This window comes from Dermochelys coriacea, chromosome 25, assembly GCF_009764565.3.
Source record: "Dermochelys coriacea isolate rDerCor1 chromosome 25, rDerCor1.pri.v4, whole genome shotgun sequence".
In the NCBI taxonomy this organism is placed as follows: domain Eukaryota; kingdom Metazoa; phylum Chordata; order Testudines; family Dermochelyidae; genus Dermochelys; species Dermochelys coriacea.
Genome location: NC_050092.1, coordinates 14,680,178 through 14,699,792, shown reverse-complemented (window position 1 = coordinate 14,699,792; position 19,615 = coordinate 14,680,178). Strand labels below are relative to the sequence as shown.

The window sequence follows — 19,615 nt, the reverse complement described above, 5'->3', positions numbered from 1 at the left end:
CCACTTCATGTTCCTTCTTTATTAGGTGGAATTTGTGCATATACGCTGTAACTTCCGGTCATTAGAGGTGAAGTTTGGTTTCTCCGATAGCTGCAGTGGCTATCACATAAGGGACATAGGAATGGTCTTAATTATAGAGATGTGATCACTATACCATGATTAAGAGTGTGAATTAAATGAAAATAGAAACAGAATTGGTGAGCTTTCCTGCACAAAGCAAAGGCTAGATTCTGAGAGCAACTGAGGGAAGCAGGTCCGTGCTTTATGGATCTGCCTTTACTCCCAATTCAAAATATTTTAATAGCAGAGGCCAGTAGCACCACTAAATTAGCTGTTGCATAGCGGTATAAATTGCTTAGGCAAATGAGGATTCTGCACAAGGATTGCAACCTCATCCCTGGATTTTATACCCAAATACAGAAAAGTTGGTGGAAACTGACATTTCACCAAAGGAATTGGGATAGCACTTTAAAGCTTTTTATTTTTAATGTTGGTGCTACATACATTTATAAAGCATTAATTCCTATAAAGCTGGGGCCTGCACACAGCTTGTGAACAATGTATACTGAGAAAGTTACTTCCAGAAGTTAGCAGAACTGATTAAAGGCTTTCCCTTAAATGAGAAAGGAAAGTTGTTTAATGCTGGGAGAAAGAAGCCGTGCAGACCTACTGCCACTCCTTCGGGAATGAGCAACAATGACAAATGGGTATGGGATAAAACCCCAACACGCTGTGAACTCTGCCCTGGACAAATGCTTGGTGTGTTGGGTGGGGAGATTTAATGTTTCATGCACAGCTGGTGTTAACCTCCAAACACAATGCAGAGCCCTGTAGATATTATATCTACCTCTGAGAGAGAGCATCTTACATTTTTTTGGCAGCATCTCTACAGTACACAATGCTGATAAAGCGTTTTGAACTGTCCGTGTGAGTGTGTATAGTATGTGAGCATGTATGCATATGTGTATGTACATGGGTGAATGCACTGGGCACATGTGTCCCCATACATGTATGTGCATGGGTGAATGCACAGGGCACACGTGTATCCTCATAGAACTTGAAGAGGACCTCCAGCCCCCTGCACTCATGGCAGGACTAAGTATTACCTCCTAGACCATCCCTGACAAATGTTTTGTCTATCCTGCTCTTAAAAATCTCCAATGATGGAGGCTCTACAACCTCCCTAGGCAATTTATTCCAGTGCTTAACCACTATGACACACAGTTTTTCCTAATGTCCAGCCTAAACCTCCCTTGCTGCAATTTAAGCCCATTGCAGGGGTTAAGAAAAACAATTTTTCTTCCTCCTCCTTGTAACAACCTTTTACATACTTGAAAACTGTTATGTCCTCTCTGTCTTCTTTTTTCCATACTAAACAAACCCAATTTTTTCAATCTTCCCTCATAGGTCATGTTTTCTAGACTTTTAATCATTTTTGTTGCTCTTCTCTGGACGTGCTCCAATTTGTCTACATCCTTCCTGAAATGTGGCACCCAGAATTGGATTCAATATTCCAGCTGAGACCTAATCAGCACGGAGTAGAGTGAAAGAATTACTTCTTGTGTCTTGCTTACAATACTCCTACTAATACATCCCAGAATGCTGTTCGCTTTTTGGCAACAGTGTTACACTGCTGGCTTATATTTAGCTTGTGGTCCAGTATGACCCCCCAGATCCCTTTCTGCAGTACTCCTTCCTAGGCAGTCGTTTCTCATTTTTATTAGAGCATAAGCTTTCGTGAGCTACAGCTCACTTCATCGGATGCATCCGATGAAGTGAGCTGTAGCTCACGAAAGCTTATGCTCTAATAAATTTGTTAGTCTCTAAGGTGCCACAAGTACTCCTTTTCTTTTTGCGAATACAGACTAACACGGCTGCTACTCTGAAACGTTTCTCATTTTGTGTGTGTGTAGTTGCTTATTCCTTCCTAAGTGGAATATTTTGCATTTGTCCTTATTGAATTTCATCCTATTTACTTCAGACCCTTTCTCCAGTTTTTTAGGATTATAATTCAAATTGATCTGATCCTCCAAAGCACTTGCAATCTCTCCCATCTTGGTATTGTTCACAATAGTGTACTCTGTATGCCATTATCTAAATCATTGACCCAGACTTTAAGTCGTGCAATTCTTATAAACTGCCTATGCCCGTAAGTGATCTGCACGCTGACTGTTTACACTGTCTGGGGGAAACCCACCTCAGCGACCCTTGCCTTCCTCTGCAGCATGCGGCACGGGTCACTTGCTTGCGGATTCTCTGCACCTTGAAGTCTTTAAACCATGATTTGAGGACTTCAATAGCTCAGACATAGGTGAGATGTTTATTGCAGGAGTGGGTGGGTGAGATTCGGTGGCCTGCATTGTGCAGGAGATCAGACTAGATGATCATAATGGTCCCTTCTGACCTTAATATCTATGAGTCTATGATATTGAATAGAACTGGACCCAGAACTGATCCCTGCGGGACTCCCCTTGTTATGCCCTTCCAGCATGACTGTGATTCACTGATAATTATTCTCTGGGAATGTTTTCCAACCAGTTTTGCACCCATCTAGCTCCATCTAGGTTGCATTTCCCTAGTTTGTTTATGAGAAGGTCATGCGAAACAGTACTAAAAGCTTTACTAAAGTCAAGATATACCACGTCTACCGCTTCCCCGCCCCTCCACAAGACTTGTTACCCTGTCAAAAAAAGCTATCAGGTTGGTTTGACATGATTTGTTTTTGACAAATCCATGCTGACTGTTACTGATCACCTTATCGTCTAGATGTTTGCAAATTGATTGCTTAAGTTTTTGCTCCATTATTTTTCTGGGCACAGAAGTTGAGTGGACTGGTCAGAAATTCCCTGGGTTGTCCTTATTTCCCTTTTTAGAGATGGGCACTAGATTTGCCCCTTTCCAGTCTTCTGGAATCTCTCCTGTCTTCCATGACTTATCAAAGATAATCGTTAATGGCTCAGATATCCCCTCAGTCAGCTCCTGGAGTATTCTGGGATGCATTTCGTCAGGCCCTGTGCGTGGGTGCGTGCATCGGTGAACACACAGGGTGTGCATGTGTCCACATACGTGTGTGTGTGTGTGTGGGCGAATGCACAGGGTGTGCATGTGTCCACATAGGGGGGGGTGTGTGTGTGGGCAAACAGGGTGTGCATGTGTCCACATATGTGTGTGTGTGCATGGGCCAACACACAGGGTGTGCATGTGTCCACATACATGTGTGTGTGTGTGTGTGCAAGTGTCCACGTAGGCGTGAGTGGCGCTTGCACACCTAGGTGTGCCTGACCCCTACAAACAAACTCCCCCTGCCGGGGGGGGGGGCAGGACCCCGCCCACAGCCCCATGCGGGGACCAGCCGCCGCCGACTCCGCCCCCTGAGGGCCTCTCCAGCCGGGAGCTGACGGGGGCGGAGTTGAACGGGGGGGCGGGGCCTTGGTTGTGACGCGCGGCGCCAGGTGGGCGGGGCTCCATTATAATCCTGCGTGCGCGGCGCGTGGGCCGTCTGACGTGACGCCCGCGTGCGCTGGGCTGTTTCCGGTTCCGGTGAGGCCCCTTCTCTCTCTCTCTCTGGCGAGGCGGCTGGGTGAGTGCCGGGCGGGGCCGGGCCGGGCCGGGCGGGGCGTTGGGGGGACCGGGGTGGGGGCGGCCGGATTGAGGGGGGGGCGGGGGCCCAGACTCTGCCGGGCCGGGGGGGGGGGCTCGGGGCTGCCCCCCCCCCCGCTGGGTGACCGCTCAGTGGGGGGCGGGGCGGGGCCGTTGCCTGGCTCGCCACGCGGGGCCGGCGCTGACCGGGGGTTGGCTCGTGCAGGGGACACGCGCGCGCCACGATGCAGATCTTCGTGAAAACCCTGACGGGCAAAACCATCACCTTGGAGGTGGAGCCCAGCGACACCATCGAGAACGTCAAGGCCAAGATCCAGGACAAGGAGGGTAAGGGGCCGGACGGGGCTGGACGGGGCTGGGGCTCGTTGTTAAAGCCGGGGCAGTCACTTCTCCGCCCCCTACGCTGCCTTTTGGGGGCGGGGGTCCTAAGCTCACGTTGGCAGCTTTATCCCCCAACAGGATCTGGGGACCCCCCCTGCGTCTCTAGTACGGGGTCTGGCCCCTGCTCACAGACTGGCGGGGCTGGGTCTCTTCTGCCTTGATCCAGTCCTCTTGCTCCACCTCTGCTCCCCTGCGTGCCCCAGGTCACAGATGAGGGGACAGCCGGCCACATTTCCGTGAGGGGCGTTGTGAAAACGTTATAGCGAGTGTTGGAAATTGCAGTTTCTGCGACAAAATTGTGGCCTGTGATATTTTCACAGCTTTATGAAGAATGGTCCCCGAAGTACCTTCTCTCTGAGGTCTTGGGCTCCACGCTCCTGAGAAATGGATGGCTGGTGTATCTGATGAATGATGTTTACCTACCAAAGAAATGCAGCTGCTAAGGCATGGTAGCAGTTAAACACCTGCGCAGCATTGCTTCACATAGGGCCGTGCAACTAAGTGCACATGTGGTTCAGAGCGTAGTTGTAGCCATGTTGGTCCCAGGACATTAGAGAGGCAAGATAGGTGAGGCAACTTCTGTTGGTCCAGTAAAAGATACTGCATCATCCATCTTGTCGCTCTCTTTCAGTGGTTCTCAAACTTTTGTACTGGTGACCCCTTTCACGTAGCAAGCCTCTGAGTGCGACCCCCCCCCTTATAAATTAAAAACACTTTTTAATATATTTAACACTATTATAAATGCTGGCTGCAAAGCAGTGTTTGGGGTGCAGGCTGACAGCTCGTGACCCCCCAGATAATAATCTTGTGATCCCCTGGAAGGTCCCGATCCCCAGTTTGAGAACCCCTGCTCTATTTGTTTTGGATGCAAATTTAAAAAAAAATCATTTTAGTTTGACCCACAACATGTTTTGAAACTTCTGGTGTAAAAAATAAACATTGTTTTGTGTCAACTACAATGTTTTGCTTACATTTTGAGGAAATTCCAAAACTGAAATGTTTCACCTCTTCATTTAGGAAGTGGCATTTCAGCGCTTCTGAATTGTTTTCAACCAAAGCAATTTGCCAAAATGACCCAAATTTCTTAATTATTTTGATGGACCCGAATCTGCATTTGTGTTACAGCAGATCACTCCCATCAGGTCTGCTGCCTCCCTGAGGTATAGTGCCCCATGGGTTGTGGTTTGCTCTTCAAATAATCTCAATGTGATGTCAAAGGCAATTCAGTATTCCACACATGGATGTCTTTTGTAGGTATCCCTCCTGACCAACAGCGTCTGATCTTTGCTGGGAAGCAGCTGGAGGATGGGCGTACTCTCTCAGACTACAACATCCAGAAAGGTATCGTTTGCCAACATATTACCACTGTATAAGACCTGGGCTCAAAAATGGTTGCTAAACAGTAGCTTAAAGAACTACTAGAGGAAATTCTGCTCTTTCTGCTTGCAGAAGCTATCACTCGATGTCTTCTACAAGCCCTGGGGAATAGTGAATTGAATTCACATATCAGAAAAGGATTTTAGGGTCATGATGGATAATTTATAGAATATGAGCTTGTGGCACAATGAGGAAGCTAAGAGCTAATGTATTTCTTGACTGCGTAAGTAGGGGAATAATGACTAGAAGTAGGGAGGAGCGGTGTGATCGCTATCAAGTCTTAGTAAGATGGTTATTGGGATACTGTGTCCAGCTCTGGTGTGAACAACAGACTGGAAACGCTTCAGAAAAGAGCTACAAGAATAAGGCACTGTCTTGGAAAACGTGCCTTAAAATAAGACTAAACAACCTCAGTCTATTTAATTTACAAAGGTTAGATTATTTCAGGGTGGTAGAAGTACCCACGTGGGGACAAATTTAGATAGTGGGCTCTAGACAAAGGCATAACAAGATCCAATGAGGCTAGACAAATTCAGACCAGCAATGAGGTGGACATTTTTTAGTGGAGTGTAATTAACCATTGGAGCAAATCTCATGATGTGGATTCTGCACCATGTGCAAGTCTTTGTAAAGAGCCTTCCAAATCTTGGTTTAATGTGTTTCATCTCAACTGGAAGTTGTGGTCTTGATGCAGGAACTACCTGGTGAAACTGTCTGGCCTGTGATATGTAGGAAGACCCTCTAGATCACAGTGGGCCCTTCTGGCTTTAAAATCTAAGCATTGGAGGTTTCATGTAAGACGTTGCTCTCTTCTGTGTCTCTAGCATATGGACTCTTAGAAATGGCTTTGAAAATCTGGATTTGTGGGGTTTAGGCTGAGACACCCATATGGTGTCTTAAGAACAATGAGAGGCCCAGGCGTCTAAAGAACTGGAGTGTTTGTCCCATTTGCCTTTTGGAAACTGTCATAGCTCTTCCCACCCTCCCCTGGCAGTCTGGTTCTGCAGTGGGAATTGAGTTAATTTGGGGTTGAGACTGAAACCACCAGAACTGAAATAGTCACTACTTTCTGTGGCAGTAGCACTTGGGACCTGGAGTCCCATTATGCTCATTCCTCTGCAAACAAGGGGAGTTCCTGCCTCAGTGCTAGCTCTGAAATGCTGCTAACTTGGTGTGTTCCTCCTTTCAGAATCCACTCTGCACTTGGTGCTGCGTTTGCGTGGAGGCATCATTGAGCCTTCTCTTCGCCAGCTCGCACAGAAGTACAACTGCGACAAAATGATCTGCCGCAAGTACGTGTCTCCTTACGCAATAGACTCAGCGTTTTAGCCTCTGGAGGGGAGTGTAGCTGCTGCACTCTGAGGGTGAACAGCTTTGAGCAGCATCCTTATGTATTTGTGCTCTGATGTTTAATGGGTGTCATTAGGTGATCAGTGTGCTAGGAGGCAGTTGATAATGGAATCGGTCATAGAATAAAGAAAAGGAGGACTTGTGGCACCTTAGAGACTAACAAATTTATTTGAGCATAAGCTTTGTGAGCTACAGCTCACTTCATCCGAAGCTTACGAAAGCTTATGCTCAAATAAATTTTAGTCTCTGAGGTGCCACAAGTCCTCCTTTTCTTTTTGCGGATACAGACTAACACGGCTGCTACTCTGAAACCTGTCATAGAATAGATTGCTCAGTGTTGGCCTGAGGAGCTGGGTGGAGTAGCTAACTGCTTTGGGCAACTACAGCAGCATCCTGGCAGCTTTAACACCTTTTACCTCCAGCTAATGCTGTATCAATCTCTCAACCTCTTAGAGAGGCTACTGTTCTGGATAGGTCATCTTCAGAGTCACTGGGGTTGGGAAGGGCCTGTGATGGGTCACCTTGCCCATTCTGCATGGGACAGAGGAGATGCCATTATTTCCATCAAGGATTGGTGGGTGTCACATTCTCTACTGAACTGACAGCTGTTCATAAAATCCCTTTGCATCATAAACGCGGGAGGCCAGAATAAATTGACATTGGTCCATCCTAGATAACTTCCCTCATTCTCTTCAGCTGCATGTTCTTCCCCTCTGCTTGCTGCCTCAAGTAAATATGCTCATAGTATTCACAGGGGGGTTGAATGGGATCTTGCCATGTGAGGCAGAGCCTCCTGGGAGTTCCCAACCCCCAGAAGAGTTGACAACTGTTCTTCTGCCCATTTCAGGTGCTACGCCCGCCTGCACCCTCGTGCTGTTAACTGCCGTAAGAAGAAGTGTGGCCACACCAACAATCTGCGTCCCAAGAAGAAGGTCAAGTAGAGGGAGCTACCTGTCTTTGGCCAGTGTGGCTATGTGCTGTTGAATTCAAGTCGGGTAGTCAGTCTGCTGCAATGTAGCTTGGTCCTGGGTGAATAAAGCTACTTCCAGTGCTCAGCCCCGTGTTTGTCATTTACCCTCTGCCCTCACCTGCACAGTTTTCACATTCTTCAATGCTATTCAGACCAATGCAGAGAAGATCATGTGCATATCCTGTAAAATGTGTTTTCTGCATGTCTGTTACTAATGTGTTTCAACATGAACTGCAGGGCTTGATTTAGACACTTCTCTGCCATCCTTAAACTTGCCTGATCCATTCTTGGCTTCCTGCAGTACTGGAGAGTTACTGTTCCTCAGAACATACAGGGCAGATGGATTAAGGAATTCACAGTGCAGTGCCTACCTAGCAAACATTCCTGTACTGTAGGAACAGAATTCAATAGCTAAGTCCATGCTAACACATGGACTATCCTTTGCTAAAAGCATCTCTCAGATTCAAGGTGATTTCTATTTTCTTAAAAAGAAAAGGAGGACTTGTGGCACCTTAGAGACTAACACATTTATTAGAGCATAAGCTTTCGTGAGCTACAGCTCACTTCATCGGATGCATTTGGTGGAAAAAGCAGAGGAGAGATTTATACACACACATACATACACACACACACACGGAGAACATGAAACAATGGGTTTATCATACACACTGTAAGGAGAGTGATCACTTAAGATAAGCCATCACCAGCAGCAGGGGGGGGAAAAGGAGGAAAACCTTTCATGGTGACAAAATGCATCCGATGAAGTGAGCTGTAGCTCACGAAAGCTTATGCTCTAATAAATTTGTTAGTCTCTAAGGTGCCACGGGTACTCCTTTTCTTTTTGCGAATACAGACTAACACGGCTGCTACTCTGAAACCTATTTTCTTGTTGGTTTAAAGGGAATAGCTGCTGTGTTAGGAGCAGGTTGGAGATTTCTGTGGCTAGTTTACACCATCCTAAAGTGGCAATCAGGGTTGTACCAAAAACCTGTTCTGGTGGCTGGGGGAGGGTGAACCAGACAGCATGTGGTTGGAATAAAAGCCCACAGCAGTGAGGCTGCAGCTGCAATGCTATAGGGGCAGCGCTGGGAAGTCAGCTTGTTCCTCAGCTCTACCCAGAAAGGACCATGTCAGTTGGGAAGAGGGGAAATGCCTTTCCTTCTACCAAAGTCACTCCCCTGACAGGAAAGGGGGCAGGAGCGTTAGCCTCTTCTCTTGTGTTCTGTCAAACTGAGTGACTGCCCCTTGCAGGGGATAGATCCTCATGCCATACTGAAAAAGCAAACTACATGGCGGAGTGACTGAGATCAGTGTATGGTGCCAGCCTTGCAGGCTAGTGAGCTGAAAGCCTTGACAATCTCTCTTTTGGGAATTGTTTGCTCCAATCCAGCACAAGGTCCTGCTCAGATGTACCAGTGCCTGTCTGAGACTGGAGTTTTAGGGTCAAGCTCAAGTCAGTCGGCTGCCCTTGTAAGGAATGGGGGGTTATTAGCCTGTGTTGTTCTAATGTGGGTATTTTACTTAGACACACAGATGAAGGGCGCTTGCTGGAATGAAATGCGGGTGGAAGGTTCAATGTTTAGCTCTGGCAATGCATCTCACTCCTGGCCTGTAATCTTGTAGAAGAAAAGAAACTGCATGAGAGCCCCCCACTTCATGGCCACCTTTCACCTAAGTCAGGATTTTAACCATGCCAGTGGGAGCTGAAAGGGCTAGTGTGCAGTACAGCCCACGGGGAAACAGCATTCTGGTTCCTAAGTCAGAAAACAGGGTCATGGAGCTGAGTGTTGCAGACATCGTTTTCCAAGTGAGGAAATACTATATTACCCCTGCTCTGGGACCTTTCTACTGGCCTCCACCATCAGCTTTCATGAGCTTTAGCTAGGGTGACCAGATGTCCCGATTCTTAGTTTTGTCCTGCATCCCACCTGCTCTGGACACAATTTGTCCCAATATGGTGGCTTTGGCTGCTCCTGCTGTTTTTTTTGTTGTTTTGTTGGTTTCATCTGGTCACCCTAGCTTTAGCCTAAGAAAGCCTCCATCGAGGCTGCCCTTTGGCTCAGGTGCCTGGGAATGCCAGTGTGCTCTCAGAAACAAATGGTTCGGCCATGGGTGTGTCTCCCTGGGCCCTTGGCTGAGTCCTCCTGTAACAGGGGGATGATACTGACCCCCTTGCCCCCAGCCTCTAGCGAGCTAATTAACTGCAAATGTAAGTCCTGTCCTGAGGCCTGCCTTGTTCTGTTCCCCCCACACCGAGCCCTCCAGGGTCCTGCTCTGTGCATGTCTAGATGCTACAGCAATACAAATAAGGATCGAGCTCGGGGGTTCGCAGCCTCCCCCTGCTATAAAAACTCTACAGCCCCACGGTGTGTCAGCAACTGCATAGACAAGGCCAGGCTGGCGGGGGGGGGGGGCAGCAAGCAGTGCAGTTGCCCAAGGCCCCATGCCACAGGGGCCCCAGTGAACATTGCTCAGGCTTCAGCCCCCCAGGGGTGGGGCTCAGGGCCCTGGCCCCGGCGAGTCTAACGCGGGCCCTGCCCGGGGGACCCCCCGAAACCTGCTCGCGGCGCCCCGGATGATAGTGACGGGGCGGGACCAGCGTCTCAGGGCCGCTGCCCCCCCCGGCGGGTCATGAGGCTGCCGGGCCTGCAGGCGGCCGCCGCCTCCCCGTTTCCTCCTGCCCGTCTCGGCGGCTGCAGCGCCGGTCCCTGCGTGCGGAGCTGGGGGGGCGCCCGGCCGGGGGGAGCCTCCTGCAATGGTGAGCGCGGCTTTCCCCGGGGGGGGCCGGCACAGCACGTGCCAGGGCCGGGCCAGAGCCGCTTTCCCCGGGGGGGGCCGAGCCGAGCCTGGCCGGGCCAGAGCCGCTTTCCCCGGGGGGGGCCGAGCCGAGCCTGGCCGGGCCAGAGCCGCTTTCCCCGGGGGGGGGCCGAGCCGAGCCTGGCCGGGCCAGAGCCGCTTTCCCCGCGGAGGGGCCGGGCCGAGCCGAGCCTGGCCCGGGCCGATCTGCCTCGGCTCTAGCTGCGGCCACACTTCCCGGTCCCGCATGGGGCAGAGGCTGCCAATCCCCCCTTAGCAGGGTCCGCACGGAGCCCGGGGCGGGCTGGTTTCTGCCCCTGAGCGGGGCTGGGCTCGCAGCCTGCCCCCGGCCACAGGATCCCGGGCTCGCCTTTGCCTAGCGCGCTCCTGGGGCTGCGACTGCCCTGGAGCGAGCCGGGAGCTCCCACCCCACGCCCTGGTTTGTGGGTCTGGGGTGCAGAGTTCTGCCCGGCGCAGGGGGGTCCTGGGGGCTGCATACCCTCAGGATGGCGAGGCCTCAGACACCAGGTGGTGGGGGGCAGACACCGGAGAGAGGAGGGTGCTGGGACTAGAGATGGGGAAGCCCAGCTGTGAAAAGCAGCCAGGGGGAGGAGAGTGGAAGTGACTGAGGTGAACCAAGCCAGGCGCTATCGGGTAAAGAAACCCGTCTACAGCAGCTCCTCTCAGGCTGGGCCCCTTGCCACTCCCCGGGCGTGAGAACCCTTGGCCTTTCTCTTCCTTCCCGGGTTCATAAATTCAGCTGAGGGCCCCCTGCCCTCCCAGCTGTGCCCCCAGCAGAAGGCTCAGGAATGCCAGCCCAGTTAAGGGGATGTCTGAATAGAAATGGGTGGAGAATGGGAGTGGGGGGCATTGGAGGAAATCCCCAACCCCCCTCTATCTAATAGTAACGTAGCTAGTATTGACCCTTTACTTTTAGTGATTAGTCAACAAATATATGCAGCCATATGCTCAGTGTTACATCATTTGCAACCGAAGAGCAAGTGGTGGCCAGGGACTCAAACTCACAATTTATAGTGGTTACTGACCATCTCCAGAAAGGTCAGTAGCAAACAGTTCATGGAGCACATTCTGATTGGAAATTTTTTTAGTCCAAAAATTTAGACCAGTTCTAATCACTAAATCACCGTAAGCATTTATAAGGTAACACTGTCCTTTGCAATAAGGCTCCTTCACACCACTCTGGCAATGTAAAGGAGCCTTAAAATTTTTACACCTGTCTCTGCTCTGCCTGAGGGACAGCGCCTGCCCCACACTTACCGTGTCAGAAACATCCCAAAGCCCTGGGGATGACCGAGCGTGCCACAGTAGTGAGTGAGCATTGAGACGGACAGTGTCTCTCTCTCTCTCTCTCTCACACGCATGACTCCACAGCCCCCTTGCCCTGGTGGTGATTTACATCTCTACTGGCTACTCTGAGCACCCAAAGCAACCTGCCTACACTGCTGGGAAGGGGTGTGTGACCTTTGCTTCCCTGTCAGAAGTCATTTTTCTGTGGGGAAGCAAAGAAATCTGCAGGGGCCATGAATTCTGCACACACGCAGTAACGCAGAATTCCTGCAGGAGTAATCTCCATGTGAGTAGAGAATATGAATAATTAGCACTAGAATAGTGACTATTAGAAAACAAATGCTACATGCTACAGGGCGCAAGCCAACCTATGACCACTGGGGTCAGGAGGGATCAGGTCATCCCGTCTTTGCCTGCTGCCCCTTCCTCTGATGATGCTGGGGCTGGCCCTGGTGGTGAGAGGAATCTGACCTAGATAGGCTGCTGCACTGCTCCAGCCTGGTGATCCCAGGAGTATGCCATAGCCAGTTGTGTGCCCTCTAATGCCCTGTAAAGCTTGGGCAATGGCACACTGGGTGTGGTTTAAGCTCCTTGTGGGCAGTAGCAGTGCATGGAGGATCGTTAGGCCGGAATTTACTGTCCCCTTTAATTGGGTGGGATACCGCAAGCTAAAAACTCCAGCCGGACAGTGTATTGCTAAGAGCACTCCCTCCCGCTCGCTCTCTGCCTCCCCCCAGCCCTCGCCCCATTTGGAAGCAGAAGCGTTAGGGAGCGGAAGGCGCTTTGCTAAGCGCTGGCTCGGAAAGTGCTGAAATTGTGCTTTGGAGACTTGTCAAGCACACAACCCGCTTGGAAGGTTGTGAGGTTGCGGCGCTGGCTGCAGATGGCCAGGGAGCGGGGGCTCCCGCAGTACTGGGTGAGATGGTATGAAACCTCCATCGCCCAGTGAGGGGCTACCCTGCCCTGGGTGCAAGCAGGTGGCTGGGTGATGCTCACGGGAGTCCTGGCGACGCTGGAGCAGAGCCTCCTGGCTTGGTGCTGGGGGCCAAAGGCGATGGGGCTTGGAACTGGAGAGGCCGGCCGGGGGCTTTGCCAACAGGAAAGAGCCTCTGGAGCTGCCAAGTTAGAAAACGCAGCTGTTGTGTGGGGGGCTGGAGGCCTTGCCGTGCACTAGACCCCAGCACGGTGAGAGCTCTGGGGAGGATCCATGCACGCACGCAGGCCCTGCCGCTGCTCCACAGCTCAGAACAGGCCCATGGAAAGAGGCTTCTGGGAGCCTGTGGAACCTTCTTCTGGGGAGCGAGAGAAACCGGATCCCACAGCTGCGGCAGCGAGGACTCTGGCCCCAGAATAGCCGACTCCGAGGCCGTCCACTGCTTACTGGGCTGGGGGGCCCTGAGCTCACCACCCTGGCCTCCCTCTGAGGAGCAGCTGCAGCCCCTGCACCTCCCACCCCTCTGCCTCGGGCTTGGCATCGGAGAACCCAGAATGGTGGGCCGGAGTGCTGGGGAAGTGGGAGTGGATGCAGGGGGGTGGCCACAGCCACATTTTGGTCACTGGTTCAAATCCAGCCCCAGGTTAGAGGGAACAGGATGGTACTCGGTACTGAGGGAGCCCTGGGGTGCTTTCATCTCCATGGCCCTGGCTCCAGCCCATCCTTCGGTGGGGAGATGCAGTGGGTCTCATGATGGGGACCTGCTGGCTCAGGGAGGTCAGAGAATGGGATATTGAGACATTCCTCTCTACAGCCCTGGTTCCAGCTTATCCCTGTTTTGGGGTGACTGGATGGTCACAGGATTAGGAACCCCTAACTCCACAGAGTGAAGAGCCTGTCACCAGCTCCAATCCGGGCTCATTCGGGGGGACTGGCTGGCTTGGGGGTTGTGAAATAGGACATGGGGCCTTTCCCATCCGGCTCCAGGGCAGGGGACTGGCTGGCTCAGGCAGGGAAATGGGACACGGGGCCTTCCCTTTATACGGCGTGGCTCTGATCCATCCCAGGGTGGGAGACTGACTGGCTCAGGGGTCCAGGAATGGGGCACAGGGCCTTTTCCCTCTAGGGCACTGGTTCCCATGTGGCCCCAGGTTGGCAGTGGCAGGCAGCTGTGACAATGTGGTGGGGGTTAGTGCCGCAGTCCCTGGGTGGGGAGCCTTGCAGGGAGGAGGAGGAGGTGCCCCATCTCCATGCAGCGCCCTCCTGTGGCTGGTCTAAGGGTGGCGGGGCTGGTTGCGGGGGATGCACTGGGGCCTGTCTCGCTGGTTCAGAGCCATCCGTGAGCCCGTTGCCCCAGGGCTGGTGGACGCCATGAGTCTCATGCTATCTCTTTGTCTCTCCCGCTGGCAGATGGACGACGCTTTGAAGCTGCTGCTGCACCGCTTTTACACCCTGCAGGGGGAGCGGGTGGAAGCCTACCGGCTCTTTGAGGAGTAAGTGACCCCAAGGCCGGAGAACCCCTGGTGGCTGTGGGCTCCGGCTCGCGCACGTGCCGGATCCCATCCTGTCCTCTGCCCCGGTCGCTCTTAGGGGGATCCGCACCCTGGCGTAGAAGGGCAGGCTCAGCCCCGCTGGAGACACCGATGTGCTGGGGCTGGGCGGGACTCCGAGTCTCAGCCCATGTGGACTGTGTATTTGGGTGCAGACTGTGCCCTGGTAGACAATGCAGCCCCAAGCCAGCTCAGAGTGGGAGGCAGCAACCTGCCCCCAGACCAAGTGAGGCTAACTCCTGCCAAACGGGGACTTTCAAGCAGATTCTTCTTGCCACTGGCTTGCTCTGGCCGCTCCCTTTATTCGCAGGCAAACTGGGCAGGGTCGAGGGGGTGTTACTCCACCTAGCGGCCCTATCCTGGCACCTCTGCCTGCGGGGCGCCCCAGACTCAGTTTCTGATGCTTCCCGCAGCCCTCTGCAGCCTTCTTCCACCTCCACCTGTGGTCCAGGGGCACTGAAGCAGGAGGGGAAAATGGGGCCATCCCCCTGCCCCGTTGACCTTAAACTCCACAACTCCGGCTGAGGCACGTGCTGGCTCTGAGGCCATTCCTCCCTTGCTGTGGTGCTTAGTGCCCAGTCTCTAAAGTTTGGGCCTCCCCTCCTGGCTGGCAAAGGATCCCAGGAAGCAGCAGCCACTGCTTGCTGTTCAATACCTGGGCCTGGCCCCTGCGGGCTGGAGCTGAGCTCCGGCTGGCCAGGGGGACCCGGCACACCAGACACCTGTAGCCCATTTCAGCGACATCCGGGAGATGATTTACTCTTCCGGATCCAGGCCCTGGATTCTAACAAACAAACCAGCCCCAAGCCCGGCCAGCGGAGGTTAAGCTGTCAGGCCTGGTAACAATCCTCGGTAATGAGCCCTTCCTGAGCACTGGCAGCCAGCGGAGGTACTAGCTGCTAATTGAATAATATAGTGGAAAGGCTGGACAGGAAGATACCTGAACCGCTGACTGCAGGGGTCATGCAGAGGGTAGGGAGGGGGCCATGCGCCTCTCTGCAGCACCAAGCTGAGAGCAAAGGCTTTGGGGTTACAAATCCCTGCCTGCAATTTGCTGTGCCTGGAAGTTATTACTGTACAGCCCCCAGACAGGCCTCCATCATGCCAGTTGCTGACCAGCAAGAGACTCCTTGCCCCAGAGAGCATCATTATCCCGTTTAAGGACTGAGGCCCACACAGAGTCAGTGACAGAGCTGGGATTTGAATCCAGGTCTCCTGAGGCCCAGTTCGGTGCCTTTGCCACCCAGCCCGTGCTTCCTGAGCTTGTCGGGAGCATCCCCTGCAGGGGTCTAGTAAAAGGGGCGCTCTCGGGAGGCTCATTCATGTCAGATGACCGGTTGCTTTGTCTGGCTTGCAGGGGCCATCGGGCGTATCTGAGCAGTGGGCCACACTACGACTTCCTCCGCTACCGGCAGCTGGTCCATGAGATCACGCTGGCCTTCAGCGGCATCTCCCGGGAGATCCTGGAGATCAAGGAGCAGCTCAAGGAGGAGCACGGGCGGCCGGAGCTCGCCCAGCACCTGTCCAGGGTCCAACAGAAGGAGAAGGAGAAGCTAGAGCTGGTGAGAGGCCCCTGTCTCCTCCCCTTTGCGCTGGGGCGTCCAAGGTGCCAACAGCCGCACTGCAGGCTGAGGGCCTCGATCTACTGACAGAGCAGGTGCAGTGTCAGCGTAGGCTCCCCACCCCTACCCTGTAGGGCCCTTCCTCCCCCATTAGCTATCCAGTATTCAGAGCCCCATCAGGCAAGGGGGCCTGCTGGTGCCAGCTGTGGGGGTGTGTGTTGTACTGTAGACACTGCTTCCTAGGAGCTGGGCTGAGCCCTAGCAAACTTGTCTCTTATAGCCACCCCCTCAGCTGCGAAAGGGCAGGAACGTGCACTCATGGCTGTGCTGGGCTAGTATTGTGTGTGAGGCCCCAACCAAGATCAGAGCCTGGTCGTGCGGGGCACTGCACAGCCCCAGACCCTGCCCCAGACAGCTGCCAGGCTGAACGGACGAAGCGGGGGGAGCAGTCATCTCCCCAAGGCTACGCGGTAGGTCGGTAGCATTGCTGCTAATAGCCCTGAGGCCCAGCCTCTACTCCCATCTCTCTCCTGTGCTGGAGGGGCCTTTGGTACAAGGAATCGAGGAGTGGGGGCTGGGGTGAGGTGGGGTCACTCTGAGCCTGACCCATCCTGGAGCCATGTGGCTTTGGTGTTATTAATTTGTGCGGAAGCCCGGGGTGGGTTTGGGCCCTGAGGTACCAGATACTCTGGCGTACGTTGCCCAGCCTGGGTGCCGCTCTGTGGGTTGGGTTGGTGTCTCCTCCCCGGGAAGCTCGACTTCACCTGTCCTCCTCCTTGTAGACGGCCCAGCTGCAGCTCGCCAGGCAGAACGTCCAGGACCAGCCCAGCGTGCCAGCCCACCAGCAGGAGGTGCAGGAGCTCAAATACAAGTAGGTGCCCTGGGGAGCTGAATGCCTCACGCCTTCGAGCCCCATGGTAGGGAGGGGGCATTGCCCCCCCAGCATAGGGGCTAGTGGGAGCCCACCCATGAAGCCAGGCGGGAATGGCTCCAGCTGAGCCTGTGGCATGACGGGGGGTGAGGGCTGGGGGCTCCCCCGGTACACACTCACTGGGCACCCAGCTCCTGGGTTCGAGGGGCAGGGTCAAGAACTGCTCTGGCCAAGGTAGGACGGGGGCTAGCTCAGCGCCCAGCAGCCTTTGGGGAAGGAGCAGGGGGGAGGAGTGCCGGCTGTTTGTTTGTGTAGCGTTTTGCCTGTCGGACCCTCCAAGCTGGGGGCGACGTATGTGACCGGCCGGGGGGAGTGGGAGCTCCGGGATGGGATCTGCCAAGGGGGCGGTGGAGCAGGCTGGACTTGGCACGTGCTGCGCCAGGCCCTGGCAGCTCCTTTATCATCCCCTTTCTTCAAGGCTGGGGCGGAGGAAGGGCGCAGGGGGGATGAAAGCGCCTTCCCCAACCCCTTGGCCCCCTCTCCTTAACCAGGCCTGAAGGAGACCCAGATGGTGCCTTCAAAAGCTCTCTTGTTTGTCGGCCCTCCGGATTGTTTAGCGCTGCCGCATGGCTTTGGTGCTGATCAGTCTCTCCCGGGCCGAGTGTTTCATAAACAGCGCCGGGAACGCGAGGCAGCCCAGATAATACACTCCATATGGCCTTTATTTATAGTTTCCATCCGCTCTCCTAGGCTAATTAAAACCATTGAGGCAATCAGCGAAATTCTCCAGGACCTCAAGTACGATTCGGAAGAAGCCGAGTGATGGGTCTCCCCGTGGGAATGACTGGAGGAGGTGGGAAGCGCTGGAGGGGGTCAGCTGGGCGGAGCGCTGGGCCGCATGGCAGGGCTCTCGCTCACGTCAGGGTCTCGCTCCCCATGGCGGGATCCTCTCCCCGGCAAACCCCAGCCTTGGCGCCCCTGCAAGAAACTTGTCCAGGGCCCTCTGCCAGGCGGGCAGCAGCCTTTGCAACAGAGGAGCAGCTCGACTCTGGGCTGTCCCAGCACAGGGGCAGGTTTGCAAAAGGCCTCCACAGCCAGCAGATCCCACTGGGAACAATGGGGAACCCTCCTCCCGCCTGAGAGCAATGGAGAATCCCCACTGAGAGCATCAGCAGCTTTGGGGGCTGAGCCCCTTTGACAAACTTTCCCAGTTCGGTGCCAGGTGGGTGGGTGCCCTCGAGCCCGCCGGGTAGGATCAGGGTGCAGCCTAGATGTGTCGCTGTCTGTCCGGCAGGGCTGAACGCCCCCTCCCTCCAGGTCCCTTCCTCCTGCAGAGCCAGGAGCCCTTTGAGTACAGACAGAGCCAAACCTGTGGATTTGGGGAGAGATTTTCCAAGTGCCAAGGTGGCTATGGGGGGGTGCCGTGCTCCTAAATCCCCTGGGTGCTTGGGAAATCCCTCCCCCCCCATGCAGCAAGGCGTTTTAACCATGTGCTGCAACCTCTTTCAAGTCTGTTTGTTTTAAGAATTAAGCAAAGAACTCTCTGGGGTTGTGGCTGGGCTTGTTTGTGGCTCAATAAAAGGCAGGTGGGCGCTCAGAGTCCTGTCGCTGTCTCCTTTGCTCAGTGAAATGCCACCGATGCTGCTGCCAGCCCAGGCTGGTGGCACCAGGGGCTGCCCATCTCGTGCCCCGGAGGGCCAGGCAGAATGGTGAGAGCATTCCCCTTTCGTACCCAAGCCCCTGGGGCACTCTGGCCACTGGCTGCTCTGAGAACTTGGAGCTCCCCCTTCGCCCCAGGGGCTCTGACCTCCGAGGCAGGATAGAGTCACGCCCTGCCTGTGGGTCCGTGGTGACGGCCTGTATCCAGCAGCCATGAGGGAGGTGCTTGTCTCATCTCACCATGGCGCCACAATTGTCTCCCGCTGGGCCTTCCCACGAGCATTGCACCGGGCACCTCACAGCCCTGCCCATTACTGCTGCCTGGCCTCTGCAGCATGCCTGGGAACAGGCAAGGGGCACCTGCAAAGTGGCAGTGAGTTCTACCAGCCCCACGCCCCAGACGCTGGGCCAGAGCCAAGGACAAGGTGGGCCGGGGCTGTGCCAGTTCCTCCACAAACTCTGTCCTGACCTGCAGCCCCCCACCCATTCCAGCCCTGGGCTCCCCCTGCTCTTCCGAGGCCCCTTGTCACGGGGGCGGGGGGTGTCACAGCATGGTCATGTGACTGGTGAGTCATGCAATCCAGCCAGGCCTTGGGGAAGATGTGCTCTTTGGGTGGAGCAGAGGAAAGCGCCTCCTGGAGCCAAGACCCTTGGGGTGGGGGGCAGCCCAGGGAGGGCGTGACCTGGGCTCCAGGCAGGCAGCCTGCACCCAGCGGGGAGGCCTTGGAGGGGGCTGTGGTGGGGAAGGCTTCTCGCTTTCTTTGTGGCCAGCCTGGAGGGGCAGGGCTCAGGGAGCAGCCCCAGGAGGAGAGCGGTGGTGTCTCAGCCAGGAGGGTGGGGTTGGGTCTGCAGAAATCCTGGCAGCCATGTGTAAAGCCTTGGTCAGTTGGACCCCAGACGGGGCAGCTTGGTTTAAATACTCCTTACTGGGAGAGCCAGGAGGGACGTGAGGCTGGGGTGTGTGAAGGGCCGCCCCACGCCAGGAGAGGGGGTGCAGCGGAGCTGGTGTCCCCACTACTCCTCAGGCCTGACCTCCAGCCCCCCTGCTCCGGGCTCTGCTGCTGCCCCTCGTGTGCGCACACACACACCCCCCCCCCCGGCATGCAGCTCCACCATGGCACCTGAGCCTAGCACCCCTTTGTTCGGGGCTGTGCCAGGGCTGGGCGTTCACTGCAGTCCCTTGTCATACCTCACCCAGGAGAGGAGCTGGCTCAGGCTCGCCAGCCAGGCTGCAGCATGATCACTCATGGCCGGCAG

General features: G+C 54.5%; 2 protein-coding genes across 2 annotated transcripts; both read left to right on the top strand.

The window, feature by feature from the left end:
- Positions 1-3,424: 3,424 nt before the first annotated feature.
- UBA52 (ubiquitin A-52 residue ribosomal protein fusion product 1) lies at positions 3,425-7,763 on the top strand. The gene is made up of 5 exons (XM_038383885.2): positions 3,425-3,580; positions 3,806-3,927; positions 5,236-5,322; positions 6,548-6,650; positions 7,556-7,763. The coding sequence occupies exons 2-5, from the start codon at positions 3,825-3,827 to the stop codon at positions 7,647-7,649; spliced, it is 387 nt and encodes a 128-aa protein (XP_038239813.1). The 5' UTR covers positions 3,425-3,580; positions 3,806-3,824; the 3' UTR covers positions 7,650-7,763.
- A 4,955-nt stretch (positions 7,764-12,718) lies between these two features.
- Positions 12,719-18,298, top strand: REX1BD (required for excision 1-B domain containing; the record flags this gene model as incomplete). The annotated part of the gene is made up of 5 exons (XM_043502890.1): positions 12,719-13,273; positions 14,127-14,209; positions 15,624-15,828; positions 16,611-16,699; positions 17,450-18,298. Coding segments are annotated over 5 exons (1,005 nt in total), but the record flags the coding sequence as incomplete, so codon positions are not given.
- Between the last annotated feature and the right edge of the window lie 1,317 nt (positions 18,299-19,615).